General features: G+C 45.7%; 1 protein-coding gene across 5 annotated transcripts in view; it reads right to left on the minus strand.

Annotated features, from left to right (window-relative positions):
• Positions 1 to 4,382: 4,382 nt before the first annotated feature.
• Positions 4,383 to 21,615, minus strand: part of PACSIN1 (protein kinase C and casein kinase substrate in neurons 1) — a 363,469-nt gene continuing 346,236 nt past the window's right edge. For all 5 annotated transcript variants that reach the window (XM_069633503.1, XM_069633506.1, XM_069633504.1 and 2 more), the window contains 3 exons: positions 12,525 to 12,652; positions 11,657 to 11,856; positions 4,383 to 10,339 (listed from right to left, as the gene is read on the minus strand). In XM_069633503.1, the coding sequence (XP_069489604.1) occupies positions 10,230 to 10,339; positions 11,657 to 11,856; positions 12,525 to 12,652 (438 nt within the window). In that variant the 3' untranslated portion in view covers positions 4,383 to 10,229. The remainder of the gene's footprint in view (positions 10,340 to 11,656; positions 11,857 to 12,524; positions 12,653 to 21,615) is intronic.

Consider the following 21,615-nt stretch of genomic DNA (forward strand, 5'->3'; position numbering starts at 1 on the left):
AGCGTGCTTGTTGTGATGAATTTAGTCGTCTGGAAGATCTAATTTTGGGATAGGGACGCTCCATGATCGAGGAGTCAGATGATGAGGTTTCTGAATCAGAAACATTTTGTGAATGTAGGTGTCTGGCAGTTTTGGAGCAATCAACGTGTTCAGCTGAGGAAGGGTCAGAGCTCATTTGGTCAATGGGACGATCTGTAATGGAAATGACTTTTTGCTTTTTTACCTGTGAACAGCGTAGCGGAGATAAACTGTCTGTGTTAATCCAGCTGCGTTTAGTTCCCGCAAATGCTATGCGAGTGTTACACTGGGGACCGCTTTGTGTGGCCTCATGGATCACTTGTTCTCGCCGTTCATTTCTAACCATGATGTGACCTTGCCCATCTGTTACAGCATGTCGGTGTTGTTGGAGTTTGGTCATTAATGCCAGATCAGTAATTAACTTATTGGCGATGTCTAGTGAATGTCTGCGGGTCCCATGACCTTGTGTTTTGAGTACCTCAGAACAAACTTCCAAGTTTGGTAATGTGGAAAATGTAGGTAGATTTCTACTCCTGTCATCTCTTTGAGGAGTTTCAGAACACAAGGAGTGTGCTGTTTTAGTTGTTAGTGTAGCCAATGCATCATTGACAGCCAAGTTGTCATGATTAGACAAGGCCGCTGCATCACTAGACATACAACAAGGAGGTGGTGAGTGCCTTCCGACACTATCACCCATGCTCTCAGAGTTGGTTAGTAGATTGTGTAAATTACTATTACATCCATCTGATTTCATGGGGTTCGAAATGTCAGTCACCTCGATGTTGGAGTCACCATAACACAATGCATTCAAATGACTTTCGTCAGTGAGGTTGTGTTTTTGTGTGTGTTTTTGTGTATGATCGGTAGCCATCATTGTTACTAGTGTCTCTTCTGTAGAGTCTGGCAATGTGTTCATGAAGATTCCATGATGATCTTGACAAGCACCGTGTAATAGGCTGTCTGTGATAGGGTCCGGGCAGTTATTGGGATTCTCTGATGGGCACTGCTCACTGGGAGTGTGTGTTACGACTTCGTCGACATATTCAACATTTAGTTCCGTAGTGTTGATGTCCGCCTCGACCATTATGCGAGTAGTGTCTCCTAGCTCAGCAAAAGCTTGTGCATTCAAGGTACTTACAGTTGTTATGTTGTACTCCTCACGGGGAGCTGTGTCTGTCAGCTCGGCGTTAGAGTGTATGTCCGTTGCAGACCATTTCCGGGTTTGTGCACGAGTCTTGGCAAGGTGCATCATGGTCGAAGGAAGAGGAGTAGTTTGTTTCAGGGCGTCGGCATGCATCAACAGCTACAGCTAGCGTGTTGTTTGAGTCAGGCAGAGCGGCCGATTCACCAGCCGCAGAATCACGCAGAACAGCAAAACAGCACGATACTCGCCCTTTCGCCGAGGGCTTACGCCGCAAGGGCGGGGAGGCGGCTCTTTTAAAGTCAGCTGATCCTCCGTGTACAGCTGACTTAAAGGCACACGCACCTCCTGAAAGATTTAGATTTATTCTGCTTCAATGTTAACAGCGTTAGCACTCCACAGCACGCGCAGGACACCAGAGGAGGTTCTCCACAGCTCTCCACAGCAAGACACAGCAAAACAGCACGATACTCGCCCTTTCGCCGAGGGCTTACGCCGCAAGGGCGGGGAGGCGGCTCTTTTAAAGTCAGCTGATCCTCCGTGTACAGCTGACTTAAAGGCACACGCACCTCCTGAAAGATTTAGATTTATTCTGCTTCAATGTTAACAGCGTTAGCACTCCACAGCACGCGCAGGACACCAGAGGAGGTTCTCCAAAGCTCTCCACAGCAAGACACAGCAAAACAGCACGATACTCGCCCTTTCGCCGAGGGCTTACGCCGCAAGGGCGGGGAGGCGGCTCTTTTAAAGTCAGCTGATCCTCCGTGTACAGCTGACTTAAAGGCACACGCACCTCCTGAAAGATTTAGATTTATTCTGCTTCAATGTTAACAGCGTTAGCACTCCACAGCACGCGCAGGACACCAGAGGAGGTTCTCCACAGCTCTCCACAGCAAGACACAGCAAAACAGCACGATACTCGCCCTTTCGCCGAGGGCTTACGCCGCAAGGGCGGGGAGGCGGCTCTTTTAAAGTCAGCTGATCCTCCGTGTACAGCTGACTTAAAGGCACACGCACCTCCTGAAAGATTTAGATTTATTCTGCTTCAATTTTAACAGCGTTAGCACTCCACAGCACGCGCAGGACACCAGAGGAGGTTCTCCACAGCTCTCCACAGCAAGACACAGCAAAACAGCACGATACTCGCCCTGTCACATTCCCTCCTCCCCCAATGTTCCCAATCACTTCCGATTTAAATGACTAAATCACATGACATGGGTACACGCGGGTGGATGAGTCACACACTTTTTTCAGGAGTCCCCCCACTTTTTTTTCCAGATGATATGCTGATTTCTGGTGATGCCATATTGAATTTGTATGTTAATGAGTGCCACCCCGACTTTCGTTTTAGGAGTTGACCCATGCCCATATGGCATGGCGATCGCTGGGAGCGTGGATTGGAGTACCGCAAGCGCATACGACCCAACCAGGCTCCAAATACCATTACACTTCATGAGCCATCTTAAACCCTTCAGCAACCAATCATACTCCCTTGCAGTTCACCGAACTGTAATCACCAGACCCATCTAGAATACACCCTTAAAGCACCACACCCCTTCACTGTCAATTTCACACACATGCACGCATGCACCCTTTCACCTTGGTTTCGGGAGGATAGCTCTGGGGCAACGTGCTCGCCTTGGAAGCAAGACAACACAGGGCACCACAGGTTCGATTCCCGGGTCCGCACTTAGAAACCTCTGGGTATAAGCGTGTTATAAATAACCTATCATATCATATTATATCCTATCACCAAAAGTAGAGGTCTAGCTCACTCGCACACGCCCTTAAACACACTCCCAGCCCACTCACTTTCCTTACCAAGCCCTAACTGTATATTTCTTGCTGTTGATTTCCCCAACTCCTGCTCAGCCGCCGCCCTTTCCTCACCCGAAAACAGGTCAAGCATCCATGCCGGGAGCCCACCAGGGAGGTAATGGGCAGAGCAGAAATTCTTAGAACATTACATTACACAGAGCCACACTGCTGCTCAGCTGATATTGTTTACCCCGGTAGAGCCCCCATGGACCATGTAATCCTGCTTCCTCCAATGACTGCAGAGTTTACACACATAGACAGTGATCAAATTGAGCGGGAGCAGTGTTGCACTACTTTTATTTTTATCCGTTTACAATTTCTCAACTTTTTACGACCATATTCACCATTGTATATAGAGGATTTGTCCGTACATGTCCCTGTGCAAGTGTATAATTGTAATCAGAGCCTTACTTACTAGTCACTTAGACAATTGCGATGCCCCGGCCGTGATGCCTTGTCACGTGTTGCACTATGCTTCCACCTAGCCTCTCCTGCCGAGACCACAGTCCCACTAACATTGTTCGGTACACTTCTACCACTGCACATAGTATTGTGCTTTCAAAATACTGTTTAAATATATCTGGACTAGTTAGGGCCAACGCGGGTGCTCTATTAAGTAGCAGTCGGATCTGCATACATGAGAGCATCATATGTTCACAGCAACTTCCGGTTAGGTCCTAGTTACTCTCATGGGTCATTGTGCTTTATTTAACTCTTAATAATACATGAGGTAGACATATTAGAAGCATACTGCTCTTTTTTCTGCTGGCCGTGCCCTAGGAGGACCTGGTCTCTAACACCCCAGGGCACTTCGCTCCTTGCCAATGTCCCTTTTCTGGTGGAAGGTCCTGCCATGTCTGTAGAATTACTTCTGTGTTTTTATCCTTGGCAGTGCCATTCACATCCACAAGGCATAGTCACCAGCCAAAGGCATTGGGTTGTCCAACTCCAGGCCTCGAGGGGCAGAATCTTGAAGGGTTTTGGAGATGTCCCTCATTAACATTCATTAGGAAAAATGTGCATACATTTTGAATCACTACATGCAAATTTATCTCATAAATATTAATGAGGGGTGTCCTGAAAACCCGGCATGTATCCGGCCCTCGAGGCTTGTAGTTGGGCAACCCACTTGACCCAAAAGTGAATCTCAGTGCTCCGGCCTAATGTCATCCAAGGAGTGAGTTTCAGGGCTCCAAAGAGGGGTCAGCCATAAGTCCGAAATTCAGGTCGCAAGATTCTGGACATGCGACCTGTGCTATCTTCATAATGTGCAAAATATTCTTCCCATGATGCATTGAGTGGGCACAGCTTTTCTGATCCTAAAACCAACTCTTAAAATAGCCATTCACTACTTCATGCGCACACAGACTCCCCCCTCCCGGAAAAAGGCCACAACACCAGAATATATGACATATAAGGACTTCAGTATTTATTGCAACATGACACAATCACAATAGATATATTTATATATATTTATATTTATATAGCTCTTTACATTACACAAGTCATGTACAAAGTGGGTGCAATGTAGACGACAGCAGCATCCAGGGGTTTGGTGGGGGCATTGGAGGAGGGGAAAGTGGGAGATAGAGCAGCCATTAAATTGAGCTGTGCGACAACGCGGTCCCGATGTAGGAGCGGCACTTGGCTCAGAGACGCGGCAGGTGTTGATGATGGAGTAGGGGATCTCTGTTAATTACACGTTTAAGAAACAAAAGACTAATGAAGTAAGCAGGTCATGGGGGGGTCACATTGTTACCTGGAAGTGTTTCCAATGATACTCTGACCTTTTCATTGTAAAAGTCTGCCCCATGTATAGGGATTCCCAGATGCTCTCCAAGACATACCCTGAGAGGTCCTAGAGCGAGAAAGTGTACCTGAGCCCCACGCGCCATCTCCTGGAGGGTGCATCCATTTCCACAGGCCCCCGCGGCACACCTTCAGGGGGCGTGCTATGAAAGTAAGCTTTCACGGCACAGGCTGAGCAGTGCCAGCAGGGCAGAAGTTCCCAGAGGCCCTTGCAGCATATTGAAAAGGGCAAGTCATGACAAAGAGGATAGCTAGGAGCCATCATAACATGCTTAGGGCAGCGCCGGTACTTAATAGATGCCCTCTTATTTGAGAGCATCAATCGGGCTAAGATGCCCTGCCCAAAGAGGACCCTCAAGCATCAGTGGTGTCTGGAGAGTAGATGTTCCAAGAGGCCTTTGTAGCATATTTTGAGCACCATCAGAAGGGAAGGGGTGTACAGAAGACAATAAGGAGCTTCTTAATCACTGAAAGATGGACAATGAGTTGCAGTGACCCCCAAACAGCACATCCTGATCAGCAATAGTTGTATCATGATCCTAAGAGCAGTTTCAGTGTAACTTGAGGGCGCCCAGTGCGTGAGGTTCCCTGGAACATTTTGCAACTCATTGCAAGCAGGGTCCCGCGGCACTGTAAAGATACCCAGAAGTCGCTGTAGTCCGCCCTGATGCAGTCAGAAGGATAAGGGTTATCAGAGAGCCATGCGGCATAGCTCGACAGCCATTAGCATTTGTTGAGGTCACCAAGAGGGTAATGATTCCCAGAGTTCTTTGCAGCATTTCTTGAGGCTAAGCTGGGTTGGAGGATTGTCAGAGACTTGTGCAGTAGCTCTTCAGGGTAGTAAAACAGAGCGCCTGGAGTATAGCCTGAGGGACCGCAGTGTTGGGTAGGGACCCAGAGTACACTGCAGAGTATTTTGAGGTTTGCCAGAAGGTGGAGGATTACCAGAGACCTACATATAGTACCTTGAGGTACGTTTGGAAAGAAAGACTTCCGGGAAGGCAGCTACTGCATATCACGAGAGGCACCGGGTGACGGATTCAGAGAAGAAGCTGAAAGGGATGGGTTCCTACAGTTCCCCCGCAGCATATATCGAAAGGCACCAGTTGCTAAGCGAATGGAAACTCAGCATCAGGGTACCAAGTGGAAAGGGCATTCAAACGCCTCCTGAAGCATGCATCAAGCAGTGCCAATGTAACTTGATGGACAGCAGCAGAGATAGGATTCAGAGGTCCTCCTTTTGAGTTTCTATCGGTCTTCAAGAGAAAGAATTCAAAAAGGGCTCCTTCACCAGATCTCAAGAAAAGGACTACCATGGATCCCACCAAGGTGACTTGTGGGGGGCCAGCAAAGAAGGACTGTAGTATCTCACTTCAGGGGGTCCAGATACGTTACTTGGCATACAGAGGGGATTTAAGACTTCGGGTTTAGGTTGGAATCTTCCTCTTCACCACTCTTATGAAGATGGCTCTAGTTTGTCCGAAAGCTTTGACACAATAACCTGTGATATCATTACAATTTCCAAGGGCCGATGAACATCAAGCTGCGATTAGAACAGCAGGAGCGAAACACTAAAGCTATCCTCGGTGCCAGGCTATTTGCCTACTGGACTCAGTCAGATCTGGTTGTTCTGGAACGGTATTGCGTTCATTCTTCCCCAACTGTTTTTTCTAAGAAATTGTTTTCGACAAAAAGACTTTGAAAAAACTCATCTAAATATTTGGGGGGGTTTAAGGACTTATAAGGGGTGGGGAGGGGGTTGGGTTATTAATATAGGGATGATGGGGAGTTTGGGAGGATGCCGACCAAATAAAAAAATTGTAATTCACTGAGTTTTTTCGAAATAATGTCAGCAAATTTTTTTCTCTCGAAAAAACTCATGTCTGTAAAAAGAACCTTTGCAACAATGAGTGTGCAGCTCTGGGTCGGACATGCAGCAATGGTCAAATGGGCTTATATAGCTATTAGAATAACATTCTATTTGAGAGGCTTTGCCATTTGTGTTATTGGACTGGGAATCTACATTTATGGCCCTTATGGGAGCTCAAGCGGAAACTGTGAAATCTGCAGCTATGAAGGTCCGGGGGGGGGGTCTCACTACGAGAAAGTTGGGCCTCCTGTTGTGGTTGCCTACTGGGTTGTATATTTTGATGGTTGATTCCCTAGATGTGATAGGCCCAGGTATCTCTGTACCCGACTTGTGGATCACCAGAACGGTTCTGCAGGTGAAGAATCGCCAGTCGTTTTGGGGTTGTGTTGGTAGGTAGGTTGGCGGGTGTCTAGATTCTGGAATGGAACATCATCAGCGGCTCCTGAGTGGGGATTCTTGCTATAAGAATGGACAGTAACCCTCAAGCAAGAGGTGGCAAGGGAGAATTTTGGGGATATTTAGACGAAATGGTGCAGTATTTTTTACCAGACTGGTGGAGCTCTAACTGCAGCCATTTGGGAAGGCTTCTTATCAGACGGGTAACTTTCCAGCGGTCATTGGGAGGGCAATCATCATAATTATGAATCTCTGGTTTGTTATGAGATCTCACTGTCGAAATATAAAATTTCCAATTCTGGTTGTTAGGTGGATGATATCGGTTGATTTGGCGATCACGTTATCAGATGTGTAAATCCCACCGCGTTGTTGATTATGGTATTGCCTTACTGGAATGGAAATCCTTCAGCAAAGAATGAAAATTAGATTGTTGTTAGAATCTGAAATCTGCAGATGTCAATCTAATGGGAAAATCTGTAGTCTTGATTTGTTGGACTAACGCCTTATCAAAAGAATGAATATCCCATTGTGTTTTTTTTTAGGTTATAGGAGTAGGGAGTCTCCAGCAGTGGTCTGTGCAGTAGCATGTTACTTGAATTGAGACTCACCGGAACTGGATGATTGGAAGAGAACGTTATTAGATGGCAAAATCTACAGACGTGGTTAATTGGCCAATAAAGTTGAATCTTCAGCAAACACTGCATGCAGGATATTGTTATCTGAATGGTTAATTTTCACCACTGATCTGATTCAGTCGCTCGCGATTGAAATGCTGAATGACCTGCAGTGCTTGGTTGGCGGATCTTACAATGGGCCTGGAGAATCCCCAACCGTGCTTGGTTGGTGGATCTTTCGAAAGGCCAGGTGGATCTATAGCTCTGATCGATCAGTGAATCTTTTAATGAGACTGGTAAATCCTCTGCTTTGTGTGGTTGGTGGATCTTGCAATGGGCATATGAAACAATAGCTGTGGTTGGGTGGAACCTCTTGGCAAAGGGGCTCCTGCTCCCTAAGAAGAAGTCTTATAATGGAATTCAATATGCCCAAATCTTGTCTTCAGCTCATCAGCAACATATTTTGATAGCTTGCTATTGCTTCTCACCAACTACTACTATTTAGCCCTTTTCCACATCAACGTTGTCCCCGCTCCCTTGCTTTTTCAGACCTCTCTCTCAGCCGCTGCCCGCTTCCTTCTCTCATGTGACAAACACACCCTTTGGTGTGTTTTTGTTAATGGAAGCTAAAATGCTTTCAGATGTGGTTTCTTAACTTTCACTGTTGACTTTTCCATCCCTATCTGGCTCAGCACAAGCCTATCAGGTTTGCTGATAATCTCAAGTGGTCCTGGAGGGCGATGGTTATCTTTCTGTTGTAAATAAACCCACAATTTCCTTCTGTGCTTCTCAGGAACGAAAATACTTTCAGAACAAAGAAACCCGGAGGACCTACAAGCGGAAAACGATCTTCCGAAATGAAGCAGATTCCACAGTCCACAAGAGACCGCAAACTGAGTACGGTTTCCTCCAGGGCCATACAAACAGAGATCAGCACATTCAAAGGTCACATAGGCTAAGCTTGGAACCCTCATGGAAGACTATAAAGGGAGCCCAAAGGGTGCAATAGCCACAAGAGCAGTGCCTGGTCTTCCAAGGCCCCACAAACTCAGTCTAGTCTACTCAAGTGCACCATGCACTAGAGCCGGGATACCTGAAGGCTGCATAATCTAAAGCTAGGAGTATTTTAGGGCAAGAAGAGACAAGGCCAGGTCCCCAAAGCCTCCCATGCATTGTCTTCAGTTGCGTCAACTGGCCCATTATCATGTTTGCATTTTATGTATTTATGTCAAACTGCTACCAAGAGGAGAGTTAATTTGACTCCAGGTCCTAGTGAGATGTAGAGGAAAGAAATCCCGTCCTCATCCAAGAGCAGAGCTCAACATCCAGGGATGAAGATGGCAGTGGGCACTAGATCCTAGAGGTTGTTCAACGGAATTCAGAGCAGCCGTGTGAGGGTGGCAAGGGGTGTGGGGGGGGGCCTCGATCAGAGGAAATTGTCAAAAGATCAAAATGCAACAATTGCAAACAGTGATCAGAACCTCATCCAAACTTGAGAGTAGCATCTGGGAGGGAGGGGGTTATTGGGCGTTTGAAGGAATGCAAAAAGAAGAGTAAGGGATCTTAGGTGGGAACCCAAGAGCAGAACTCTTTTGATCACAGGATATGGATTTGGTGGATCTAAGAGGAAGGATCCAGGATGTGGTAGGGATTAAAAACAATGATCCAGTGGCATTAGGATGACATGGCTCCATAATGCAAAAGAGCCTGTGGGAGCAGAAAAGGTCAAGTGTTCTGGAGGATCATAGAAGGGGTGGGGTGGGGTGAGGACAATGTCGCCGTATAGCAGGGAGCACTCCCAGTAGATATGAGATTAGGGAAAGATACCTCTGGGGACTGTTCGGTGAAAACAAGTATGCGGCTCATAGAGGGATCACTACATATATATCATGCAGCTCTAGGGACAGAAGAGCAGAGATCAGATTTCCTGAGCGGCTTGAACAGAAGAGAAGAGGACCCTTAATTGTCCTGGAGAGTTGAGACTATGAAAGGGCTGTAGACTGATGGGGCCACTGCAGACTTGGAGAAACAGGGCTGATTGACTTTGCAAGTGTGCGTCAACACTTTGGAAAAGAGCACCTAATGTTGGGCCACGTCATTCTACATAAGCCAATGCCTACCATGGTTATAGATTATAGAACGCCAGCCCGATGGAATGTCCTCTCTTTAATCCATCAATCCCATCATTGCACACTGGAGGGAAGCAAATCCTGCAGGCATTCCGAAGACGAAGGACCATTCAAGCACGCCAACATATCGGGAGCCCAGCACAGCTGGTGAGAGAAGCATCTGGGCCATGACTAAGAACATCTCTTCTTTCACAGGGTTCAGAGACCTGAGGATTCCACTTAACCGCGACAGATGGCGATCAAAACAATGTTCCAAGCTACTTTAAGGAGAGCGTAAACTGAAAAAAGACGCAAGTGCCTTGAAGTAAACTTAAGAAAATATAAAGTCGCTCTGAAAAAATAACATGGATTTTTCAGGTTCGGTCCATGAAGGAATCACTGGAACCAGCAGGTTGTCTAATGGAGAAAGTGATTGGATGGCGTGGATCGTGTGGTTAAATAGACTCAACGTAATTCGCTGGGTAGAGGCCAAGCTGCCCATTGTCCAGGCGCCCTTTGCACCATCCCTGTTCATCCTCTTCTCCCAGCTTGGTGAGCTCCTCACCTGGAAAGAAAAGAAAACATCAGCACAAACCGAGCCATGATCTGAAAGGGAATGCTCAATAATTAACTGGTTAAGGAAAAGGTTGAAATTTGGCTACTAAAGTGGGTTGGTGGGGATTGAGAGAAAAAAAAGTAGATGGTAACCCCAATTATACTAAATGTAATTGAAAAAGGACTACTAACTATATCAAACAAGACAACCAGACAGGTGTGTAAACAGATAAATACAATATATATTCTTCTGAACCCCTCCAAAATCATGCTGACAAACACATTTATGTATACACAAAAATAATTTTATTTTCTCAATCACATGGCATTATTATACAAAAATATATAGGCAGTCTCTTCAAGTAATCCTGTTAAAATCGCCACAAACACGAAATGTGCAACTGATTTGCAACTATTCAAGATAATTAAGGTCAAAGAAAGAATAAGTAAACTTTTCTCCCTGGTACTAAATAGCCGAGTCCAACATGTTTCAACCCCCTATTTGCTTCCCGATCTTCCTCAGGGGCAAAGCAAACATTGGTGGTTAAAGTGATAGATGTTGTTCCTCACCTATGAGGCCATGTTCAATTTAGACATATTTATGGATATAAATGTATATTTTGCACCTCTTCTGATCAGAGAAGTACCCGTGAAGGGTGCAATGCTCGTTTTTTCTAAGTTACATATGATCATCAAACTATTTCAAGCCAAAAATCTTTTGTCCCGATGTTCTTGGAAGAATTCTATCAAAAAATAAGAGAGCGGTTCATATGCAAGATGGTGGCTCCTCTAATTTTAAATTTAAAAAAAAATAAGCTATTCATGCATCAGTCATGGAGGGGGTGGAGGTGGCAAGGAATCGCATGCTGCAGATGAGGAAGACCGAAGGTGCAGCGAATAGAAGGAACGCGACTCTGGAGGCCATAAGAATGGGCTTGGGCAAGAGTCTCTTGATGATACTGGAACACATGATCAGTATGAAAACACTGGGATTTTACAGGTGGTTTGAAACAGGTGTTGAGAGATTGGGGTGGAGGAGGTGACTATTGTGACGTAGTTGATGAAAACGCCAACCATGCCACTCCGCCATGCCGCATACTAAGGGCTTGAGTTCTGGGGGATACTTCAACGGGCTTCGTCATACCATCCGTCTTTCCCTCTCCCACAAGCTTACACCCGCTGCGCAGCTATATTGAACAGCGTGTGGTGGGAGTTGCTGATGATCAATTTTGAGCACCGAACATTGTTGATAGAGCTTAGTAGTTATGCTGGTTGTATAATATTGATTAAACATTGGCTTTTGGTGGGTAGACGTGATGCGTCTCACCTGCTTTGAAGGTTAGCTCATCCTGCTCCTGTCCGTCATAGTCATATAGTGCCCGCACACGTGCCCCCTTCACGACAGCCACAGTGTCTTCCTCAAATGGGTTGGCACTGCCATTCGCCTCGCTGGTGGTTAGTGAGTTGTTGCCTTCATCGTCCGACCACTCCTGGGCATAGGCCTGGCTGCGGTCATAGCTGCTAACACTGAGAAAGGAAAAGAAAGAAGTTCAACGTTGAGGGATGAGAGGCTGGTTGAAGGAGAAAAGTGCCTTCAGCAATTAAAGAAGGGAAGGAAGATTATGAAGAGGGAGGATGCAATGGGACGCAGAAGGCAAGGGTTGTGTATAGGGCTAGGGTGTGAGCGGGAGACAGCATGAGACAGATGCCTGGGAGACCACTGTGGGAGATGGCAAGATGACTCAGGAGGTTGATTAGACTGTGGTATGAGGTTACAAAGGGACACAAAGACACATGGGAGACGCAGCAGGAGACCGCCAAAGGAGACTGGGCAGATGGAAGAACGCGTGGGAAGCTGCCGAAGGAGTGAAGAGGGAAAGACTGAGGATTTAAGAGAATGTGAGAAACCGCAGGACGAGACAGTAAGACATGGCAGGGCATGTTGAGGGGACTGCAGGAGGAAAGAGGGACGGGGACAGCATAGAGAGAGACCGCGAGAGCATTGGCGAGAAACTCCAAGAGGAGACAAGATGTGGGTAGATCTACAAACGCGAGGCAGGGAGGGAAGCTATGAGAGACACAAGCAGCCAGCAACAGCCAGTAGACAAGGAGGAACGTGAAAGAGCAGTGAATCCATGCAAAGCATGAGAGCAGGCCATAAAGAGGTCCAAGACACCTTGAACCTGAGCACTCACCTTCCCCGGTCTCCAGCCGGGGTCCCTGGGTCCACTACAGCCCCCGCGTTGGTCAGAACGACCCCTTCTGCAGCTTTCTTGGGCTTCTCTCGTTTAGTGATTGTGTGAGTGAGGTCAGGGTTATACTCCTGTGGGGTCAGAGAGATAGATAGAGAGAGAGAGAGAGAGAGAGAGAGAGAGAATCGCATGATGGAATGAGGAACATCTACCTGCACCGTTGCCTTCAGTGCAAACACCAGGGAACATACAGTCTCCGAGTAATGTTTCGGAAGAAATGCTCAACCCTCAATGCATTCCAACAGTGCAGGTACTGCACCTGCTGCAGAACAAGCAGACAACCCTGGATAGGGTCGAACGAAGGCTCAGGATCATCTCTTTCAGCACACACCCAGCCGCACTTCCACCATCTCAGTCCATGTGCCCTAAGGCACGTTTCCTCTCCAAATGCCAAGCCCGTCGCGCAACCCTATATGAAGAGGCGAGCAAAAGCGCCAGGTGTGTCCCCGGTGGCTTTCCCAGCAGATCTGTGTGGACTTAAGTACACATAGCTATTCTATCACCTGCAAGTAATGTACCCCAGTAAGGGAAATAAACGCATAACTCAATTTGGAAACAGTTGTCTGGGTACCAAGCATGGACCCCTCTCTCTGTCTCTTGCTCTTCCTGCTCAACACCATCCAACGTTCCTACTGGCCTCACGCTCCAGTTTAAGCCCTCTCCCAAAAAAACACGAACCCCACATTCATCAACAGTACCTTTTTTTATGGGTTTTCTGCTATGATATATGATATGATTATTTGATTTTTTTCAGGGGTCTCCTCCCCAAAACACCCTGCCCCATCCCCTATTAATTTTAGACTATTCCTGACTCCTCACCCCTTATGTACCCTTACCCACAACCCTTTATTTTTTTATTTATTTATTTGAGAAAATACATTTCAGGTCTCGGGAGGATAGCTCAGCGGCAACGTGCTCACCTTGGAAGCAAGACGACACAGAGCAAGACAGGTTCGATCACTGGGTCCACGCTTAGAAACCTCTGGGTATTAAGCGTGTTATAAATAACCCGTCATATCATATATTATAGCAAAAAGCCCATAAAGAAAATACTGTTGATGAATGAACATCGTACCCTATTCTGGCATATCCTCTAAATCCACGTATCCTCCAAATCTTGTATCAGACCCTGTTGCCCACGAGTCAGTGCACCATGACGCACCAGGATGGGACTTTATAACTGCAGAGCTTAGGAGGACCTATGCCTCACTTCCTCAGTCAACCCACCACTGCAACTCACTTTCTGGTGTTCTGCCCTATTAGCCCATGTGCTTACCAAGGCATGGTGAATTGTAAACACCCATCTTGGTCCCAGGGTGATTCGACCAACCTGAAGGTGTGTTGCGGAGTAGGCTAGTGGCCGCTGTGGTTATGTTTTGGCTTTACCAGGGTTGCAAGCACTTTTCACAGCATTAGTAGCCCAATGCACCGATTTGGTAGCCATTGGGAACAGATGCTTTTCTAAGCCCTTCTCCGGGCATTTTGTTTTCGGCCATCCATTTGCCAATGTTGACCATGAGGCTTGGCCAAGATGTCAATTTTGCTGATGTAGGTTCATTTTGCACCCCCAAAGCCACAATTAGTTTGAGTTGAAACTGGGGTAGACTAGTTAAGGAACTCCTAATGTACTTCCTGTGTCGGTGGGCCAATGTGTTTGGCATTTGATATGGCCAGCCTGAATGGCTGGCCACCAAAGCCATTGCGTGCTTCCCTGTTGTGTGATTGGAGGACTGACTTAGGCCAGCCCCTGACGGAATGTTATACCAGTGGGTGACTGTGTATTCCTCTGATCTGCACTAGTGTTCTGGGATGATTGCTGCGGCTATACTGGCTGGACCCTGCCTCTTCCGCCTTGGGTCCCAGTTTCTTCTTGGTTGATAAAGTCCTACCCTGGACTAGTCATTTAACCCCCTTAACTTGTTCTGATGGAAGGACTGCCTCTTTCTTTGTTGGACAATGTTCTGGTCTTTGCCATGCTGCCTCTATCTCCTTTATTATTTATTTATGTTTAGCTCGTATGAACTTTTCCCAAATGATATCACAATTACAAACAAATAAAACAATGCAATAAATTATATATCTAAAATCAATATCAAACAGTTACATTAAATAAAATGTGGCAGTCATCATCTTAATTATAAGCAAACCATAAAAACTCAAACAGCTTAAAAACAAATTCATTGTTTTAACAGTTTGCTCATGTGCTACCGATGGGATGCTGCCAGACCCGTAAATATTTACTGTTGCCTGACTTCCTGGTGCCACCGGGGGATTACAACCCCGGCGGCCCGGAAAGTCTGGCGACGGTAAAATGTTGTTCCCCATTCCCATAGAGTCCCATGGGACTCTATGGGAGTGCGGACCAGGGAAGCAATGGCACTGTTAATAAAGGTGGTGGTGCTTCCGTGACGAGCTCCCTACCGTGGCCGCTGTGCCCTGCAGAGTCAGACCTGTCGGACACAGCGGCTCCGTCAAGCAGACCTGTAGTATGCCGGTCCAGAAACAACAGTGCCGGTAAACTTCCCGGCACTGTTGTTTCCAAACCGGCATGCTTGTAATGAGCCCCAATATGTCCAAAAGGCGGTAGACATAATAGCACTATCACCTACATAGTTTCCCAAATTGCACATGTGCAAGGGTCCCAATTTCACACATTCAGTAAACACATGCTTTGCAGTCTCCATCGTATGTTTCAACCTGCACATTAGACAGGATCTAGCACCTTCAGGTAGATTTAAAGGAATGGTTCGGTCAGAAATATTATTGTCCATATGATTCGGCCATGTGTTTTTAACCATAATTCGATCGATCATACAAACATTTCCTATGCACCTTACCCGGGTTTTCGTCTCTTGAACACAAGCGAAATCAGGCAGCAGGGCGCCGCCATCTTGTGATAATCTTATCATTTGCCGCATCACCCTGGGTGACCTGCATTTGCGGCACTAAATCATATACCCCGCCCCCGAGACTGACATCACTAGACGCGTACCGCCCATTTCACAACGCCAAAGCACGTATCGTGTCAACATTCTCTGCGCCTCAGCTAATGACGTGTCACCATGGAAACGGCAGGGAGCCTCTTTCCTTGATAAGTATAAACAGAGCGTTTTACAACACACAACAGCAGATTTTCTTTTCCATTCTTCTCACTGTATTTCTTTGAGTATTCTGTGAATCGTTTCTGTGCTCTGGTCAGCTACCTTTGTTGCTTGTAGCCCGTGTGAATAGATACCAGTACGACCGCTATACATTATTTTCGTTTCTTTCCCACACAATGGCAACAATAATGCCCTACCTGTATGAGCCCGAGTATTCCAAGGAGGAATTACTGGAAAGAGCAAGCTCTGTAAACGATGGGGCTTTGAACGACAGTTGGGCGTATGTTTCAACAGATGAAGAGCCTGGGCCTAGTCGCATGGACAGTGTTTCCACCTGGTGTACCTGCAATCGGTGCGCGCTAATGCCAAGCGAGGAGGAGAACTGCTGCTGCCGAGAAAACTCTGGATGCTTATCCTACATATCGCAAGGCAATCCACAGCCGCAATGCGTTACCGAGCTGCCAGACTTCCCGGCAGCCTACCTCACACGGTCCGTGTTGAGGATTTTGATGGTGCTTATGTACAAACTTCGCGCAACAGTTCGCCCTCGTAATCCAAGTAACAAGTAAGTATAGTCTGGTTGTGATGTCAGTTAGGCCACTACTATTTCATGGTTGTCCCCTATATTCTCATAACTTCATTATATCATTGTCATATCCGTTTAGTCTTGCAATACTCTAGTAATAGTCGCATAAAAGTCGGTCAATATTGTGCAGTGTCTAGTTAGCATTTGTCCTGGCAAAAATGCCATTACATACAAGAATTGTCATTGACAACTAAGGTTTAATACACTTATCTTGGTCAATTAAAAACAGATTGTATCTTTCTCTTTCATAGGTGGTACCGGCTGGTGGCCTATCGTTCGTACACATGGTGGCTTCATGGGAGGCTTGGACACCGCGTTCGATGAGTAATACCCGCCTGTGTCGTTGGCGCCATTAGACAAACTTTCCCCAGTGTCAGCGGTCAGTACAGGGGATTTTCCTTCGCTGAGCTGCAACCAGACCTTTACAATGTCTAGTATTTTTGTGCCATGAAAATAAGAAACCTAATAAAACACAACATATTTTTTATCAATGGTTGTTTCAGTTTTTATGTGAATCAAGTGTGTCTCCATTCAGCAGTGTTCCGGTGCCTTGTCTGCACGCCCCCGGCCAATCCATCCCCACTCCACTATCGAAGGCAGTTCGCACAAGTGGATGTGCGCTGCCATGGGTCGCTGTCAGGGGCGTGAACGGCCAAGGTGCCAAACACCATGTACACTTCAAAAGGTATCCTACACCCAGGGGCCATTGTTCACATGGCATCCTCAGACCCTGTGTCTCCAGGCAGGCTCCCCTGAAGCAGGCCATGCCCCTGCAATCCACATAAGTGTGTCTCCATTCAGCAGTGTTCCGGTGCCTTGTCTGCACGCCCCCGGCCAATCCATCCCCCCTCCACTATCAAAGGCAGTTCGCACCAGTGGACGTGCACTGCCAGGGGGTGCTGTCGGGGGCGCGAATGGCCAAGGTGCCAAACACCATGTACACTTCAAAAGGTATCCTACGCACAGGGGCCATTGTTCACATGGCCTCCTCAGATCCCGTGTCTCCAGGCAGGCTCCCCTGAAGCAGACCGTGCCCCTGCAATCCACATAAGCGTGTCTCCATTCAGCAGTGTTCCGGTGGCTTGTCTGCACGCCTCCGGCCAATCCATCCCCCCCTCCACTATCAAAGGCAGTTTGCACCAGTGGATGTGCGCTGCCATGGGGTGCTGTCAGGGGCGCGAACAGCCAAGGTGCCAAACACATGTACACTTCAAAAGGTATCCTACGCCCAGGGGCCATTGTTCACATGGCCTCCTCAGACCCAGTGTCTCCAGGCAGGCCTCCCTGAAGCAGGCCGATCCCCTGCAATACACTTAATACCACAACATATACACGTCATTCATTCACAAACACACCCCTTTTTGTAATTATTTATAAACCACTTGATATTTACAGTGAGAACATCTTTCAGCACTGCAATTCAACTCGTGAACGTGTTACTCTGTCACCGCTTCGAGTGAACTCGTCAGTGTGCTACCTGTGAACATCTCCCTGTTCTCCTGCCACTAATTACTCTGCTTGCTGAATCCAACTGTTTGTTGGTCAAGGTAAGGGCATGTATCCTAATCATATCTCCTTCATTTGTAAATTTATATCTATTCTGAAGTAACGAGCTCCATAGTGCTATGTTAATTTGTATCATTGCTATTGACTTGAGTTTTTTTTGTTGTTATCGATATATCCATTTTTATCAGTGTCAATTGGCATCGTATTGCATCCTTTGCGGACCGTGTCTATAGTATAAGCATGTTTCCTTTTCGTGCACGATAGAACATTCAAGGGACGGGTAACATGTTCTGATTTTCAACACATCAATGAATCGTTTCTGAAATGTATCCCATAATGCAACCGCACAGGCTGCACTGGTTTTGCTGTGGTGCCCAAAAGAAAGCGTGCAATGAACAATGTGTGGTCCAATTCATTCTTTCTCACATGTTTATGCAATATAATTTTCGAATAATGTTGACCTTTATTTTGCAGAATTTACAACAATGCCTGCATGTTCTATTTTTGGTTGCCCTTCGAAGACCCATGACAAATCCAAAGGCATTACAATGCATGTATTCCCTAAGACTGTTGATCGAATAAAAGAATGGGTCAGACGTTGCGGATATCCACCGGAAGAGCTTGAAAGTAGAGTCAAACAAGTCTTGCAGGACAAGAGGGGTCATCAATATCGCATCTGCAGCCTGCACTTCAACCCGGATATGTACGACACTTCCTTTTACACAAAGAGGAATCAACTGCGAACAACTAGAAAATTGCTCCCAAACGCTATTCCGACTTTATTCGTGAAAATGCCGCTACAGGTGAGTCACGCTTCCGGATTTAGCTTTACGCCTGTATTTTCAGTGTAAATGTCACTTATAGTACTTTCCATATTTATGTGATTGAATAGCTGTTGAAATAATGACTATTTTGCTAAACATCAGTCCTTGTTTTGAACTCACATAGAAAAATGATTTATGGGGACGGATAACTATGCTATATTATGCATTTACATAAGCATAATTTTCTCGTATTCAGTCTCCTTACATGCCACTTTTTAATGTTGGAATTTCTAAATTGAATAATACTTTCCCTTTACCACTCCATGACTATCCACCGAATATGAAGCAACAAGATTCAACATCCATGTCTTGCCTTGAGTCATCAACCACTTCGAGCGCGTATCAGGTAATCTTACCTAGCTATTCTGTTCCAGGATGATTTTATGCACGGAATTCTAGATAATGTGATCATATTTTCGAAACGTATCATTGCTTTACACAATGTGTATCGTGGTTTGATATTGATAAGTACCTTTGTCGTCTTTCCAAATTGTGTGTCCAGTTTACAATATTTTCATCCTTACTAATGTAACTACTGTGTTTCAGGGAGATGCTGAAGGGTCCACTACAATTACAACATCCCTCTTAGTAGATCCGGTGCCAGTGGTATGGGTCTTCACAGTTCAATTGGACGGGATAATTTGATCATATTTACATATCGTGTAATTGTTTTACACAATGTTTCATTCCTACTTTACTATTGATATGTACCTTTGTCTTTCCAAATTGTGTGTCCAGTTTCCAATCATTTCGTCCATACTAATGCAAGCATTGTGTTTCAGGGAGATGCTGCAGCGTCCTCTACAATTACATTATCCCTTGTAGTTGTTCCGGAACCAGACCTTGCATTTGATCCAGAGCCAGAGGTATGCCTACTGACAGTACCATCTAATGAAAGAAAGTCAGTCTAATTATATGTGTAATGCAAATGACTTATTTTAAATGGATACTATTTTTTGTAGTGATGTATACAAGATTCGTATATTGAACCGGAGGTATGTGGATCTGAGTCGGCACGTCAGCTTGCTGATATTGATGTTAGAGTAAAGAAGGTTTCAAAGAAAAGAAATAAAAATAAGGTTAGTTATAAACACTTTATATTGTTGGCAATTGTTTTGTGCTGAGGCATTCATTACATGCTTTTTTTAATGTAAATTGTACAACACTGTATGTTGGATTTACACTGAACATCCCTTTTCCTATCTGTCCTGTGGTTGCCCAATGGAGTACGGACTATGCAGACACAGACAGCGATACAAATGACAGATGCTGCTTGCCAAACTGTTTTCACCATGGAGGAACAATTAATTGAGGCGCGGCGTGTTCACACTCGAGATGCCTATGTCCAATGGCCAGAAAATGAATTTAATATGACCGGCGAATCCAGCAAAGTGTTTTTGGACCATTGCTACAATGCGCCTGCTCTGCAAGACGAAGGCGAAAGTGAATTTATAGAAGATAGTTTTACCTTACTCAATGAGCACTTGACACAATCGACACCCGCCAAATAAATGCCCCCCAAAAAACAGTCCACATTGATGTTTTCTCCTATCCATGGTCAAGTAAAAGATGTTGAAATGACAGAGATTGAAGCATCAACACTATTGACCGACGAAAGAGACAAAGATATCGACTATAGTATGTCCAGTTTGGCTGATATGTCCACAAAGATTCAGTTCGAAACAACAGTGTTGCCGGATGACAGTCTAATAAAAGAGGCCAAATACATAGTATTTGACAGCAGCTTGATGGAGGTTATAAAGATGCTGAAATGTGTGCAGTCAGTGGGAGGGGGAAGTATGTGGAAAGCCATTCGTGAGCGTGACTCATCTAACACAAGGCAGTAACCTCAAAATACATGCCACCTGTGAAAAGTCACATAAAACATTTTCATGGTCCGCTCAACCGATGCTGGTGAAACTGCCAGCTGGCAATCTACTCTGTGCAGCAGCTTTACTTTTCAGTGGCTCTAGTTTCACGAAGTTATCCAGTTTCTTTCAGTTTGTGGGACTCCATTTCATTTCTAAAACGCAATACTACAAATACCAACGTGATTATCTATTCCCTGCCATTAGTGATGCTTGGAAAATTGAACAATTGGCTATTCAAAGTAAATTCCCCGACAAACGGTTCAGGCTAGCCGGCGATGGACAGTGTGACAGCCCCGGATTTTCTGCTAAGTACTGCACCTACCATTTTCAGAACATGGAAAGTAAGAAAATAGTGAGTTTGGTGGTTTTGCAGGTGTCCCAATGTAAATCCTCGGTGGCCATGGAGAAACTTGGTTTTATAAAATCACTGGAAGATCTACAATCGAGCGGAATGCAAATCGACCTCATAGCCACAGACAGAGACGTTTCAAAAGCCAAGACAATGAGAGAGCAGTATCCAAATATTAAACATCAATTTGATGTATGGCATGTTGCCAAATCAATCAATAAAAAAATCTCGGCTGCAGGGAAAAAAAAGTTTGGAAAGTATTTCACAATGGTCCCAGTCTTTCAGCAACCTTCTTTGGTGGAGCTCCAAAACATGTGATGGGTCTGTGGAAATTCTACTGGAAAAATGGCGGTCACAAATGCACCACTGTTCCGACATTCACCACTGGACATAAAACCTACATTTCCACCAATGTGAACATGACCCTTTGTCCCCAGTGGAGGCACGGAAGAAGAAGTGGTTGATCCCATCTTCACCTCCACACAAAGCCCTTGAGAAGATTGTGTTTGATAAAACTCTATCAAGAGATCTTAAGGGACTCACAGAATTCTGTCACACAGGAGATTTGGAGGTGTGCCACAATATGTGCCTAAAGTACAGGCCAAAAAGATTGCATTTTGGAATCAAAATTCATGTTCTCATGGATGAGTTGACACGGGATGTTGCAAAGTAAGAATGTATGTTCATTTTGAGTGAAGGTCACCAGCTTTTAATTTTTGCTCGGGAGCTGGGAGGCCCACACGTCCCCCGCACAGTATAAGGTTCTATTGTTTTTTCACTTGAGAGGCAGGGACCAT

Source organism: Ambystoma mexicanum, chromosome 13 (assembly GCF_040938575.1).
Source record: "Ambystoma mexicanum isolate Mex_15411 chromosome 13, UKY_AmexF1_1, whole genome shotgun sequence".
Lineage (NCBI taxonomy): Eukaryota > Metazoa > Chordata > Amphibia > Caudata > Ambystomatidae > Ambystoma > Ambystoma mexicanum.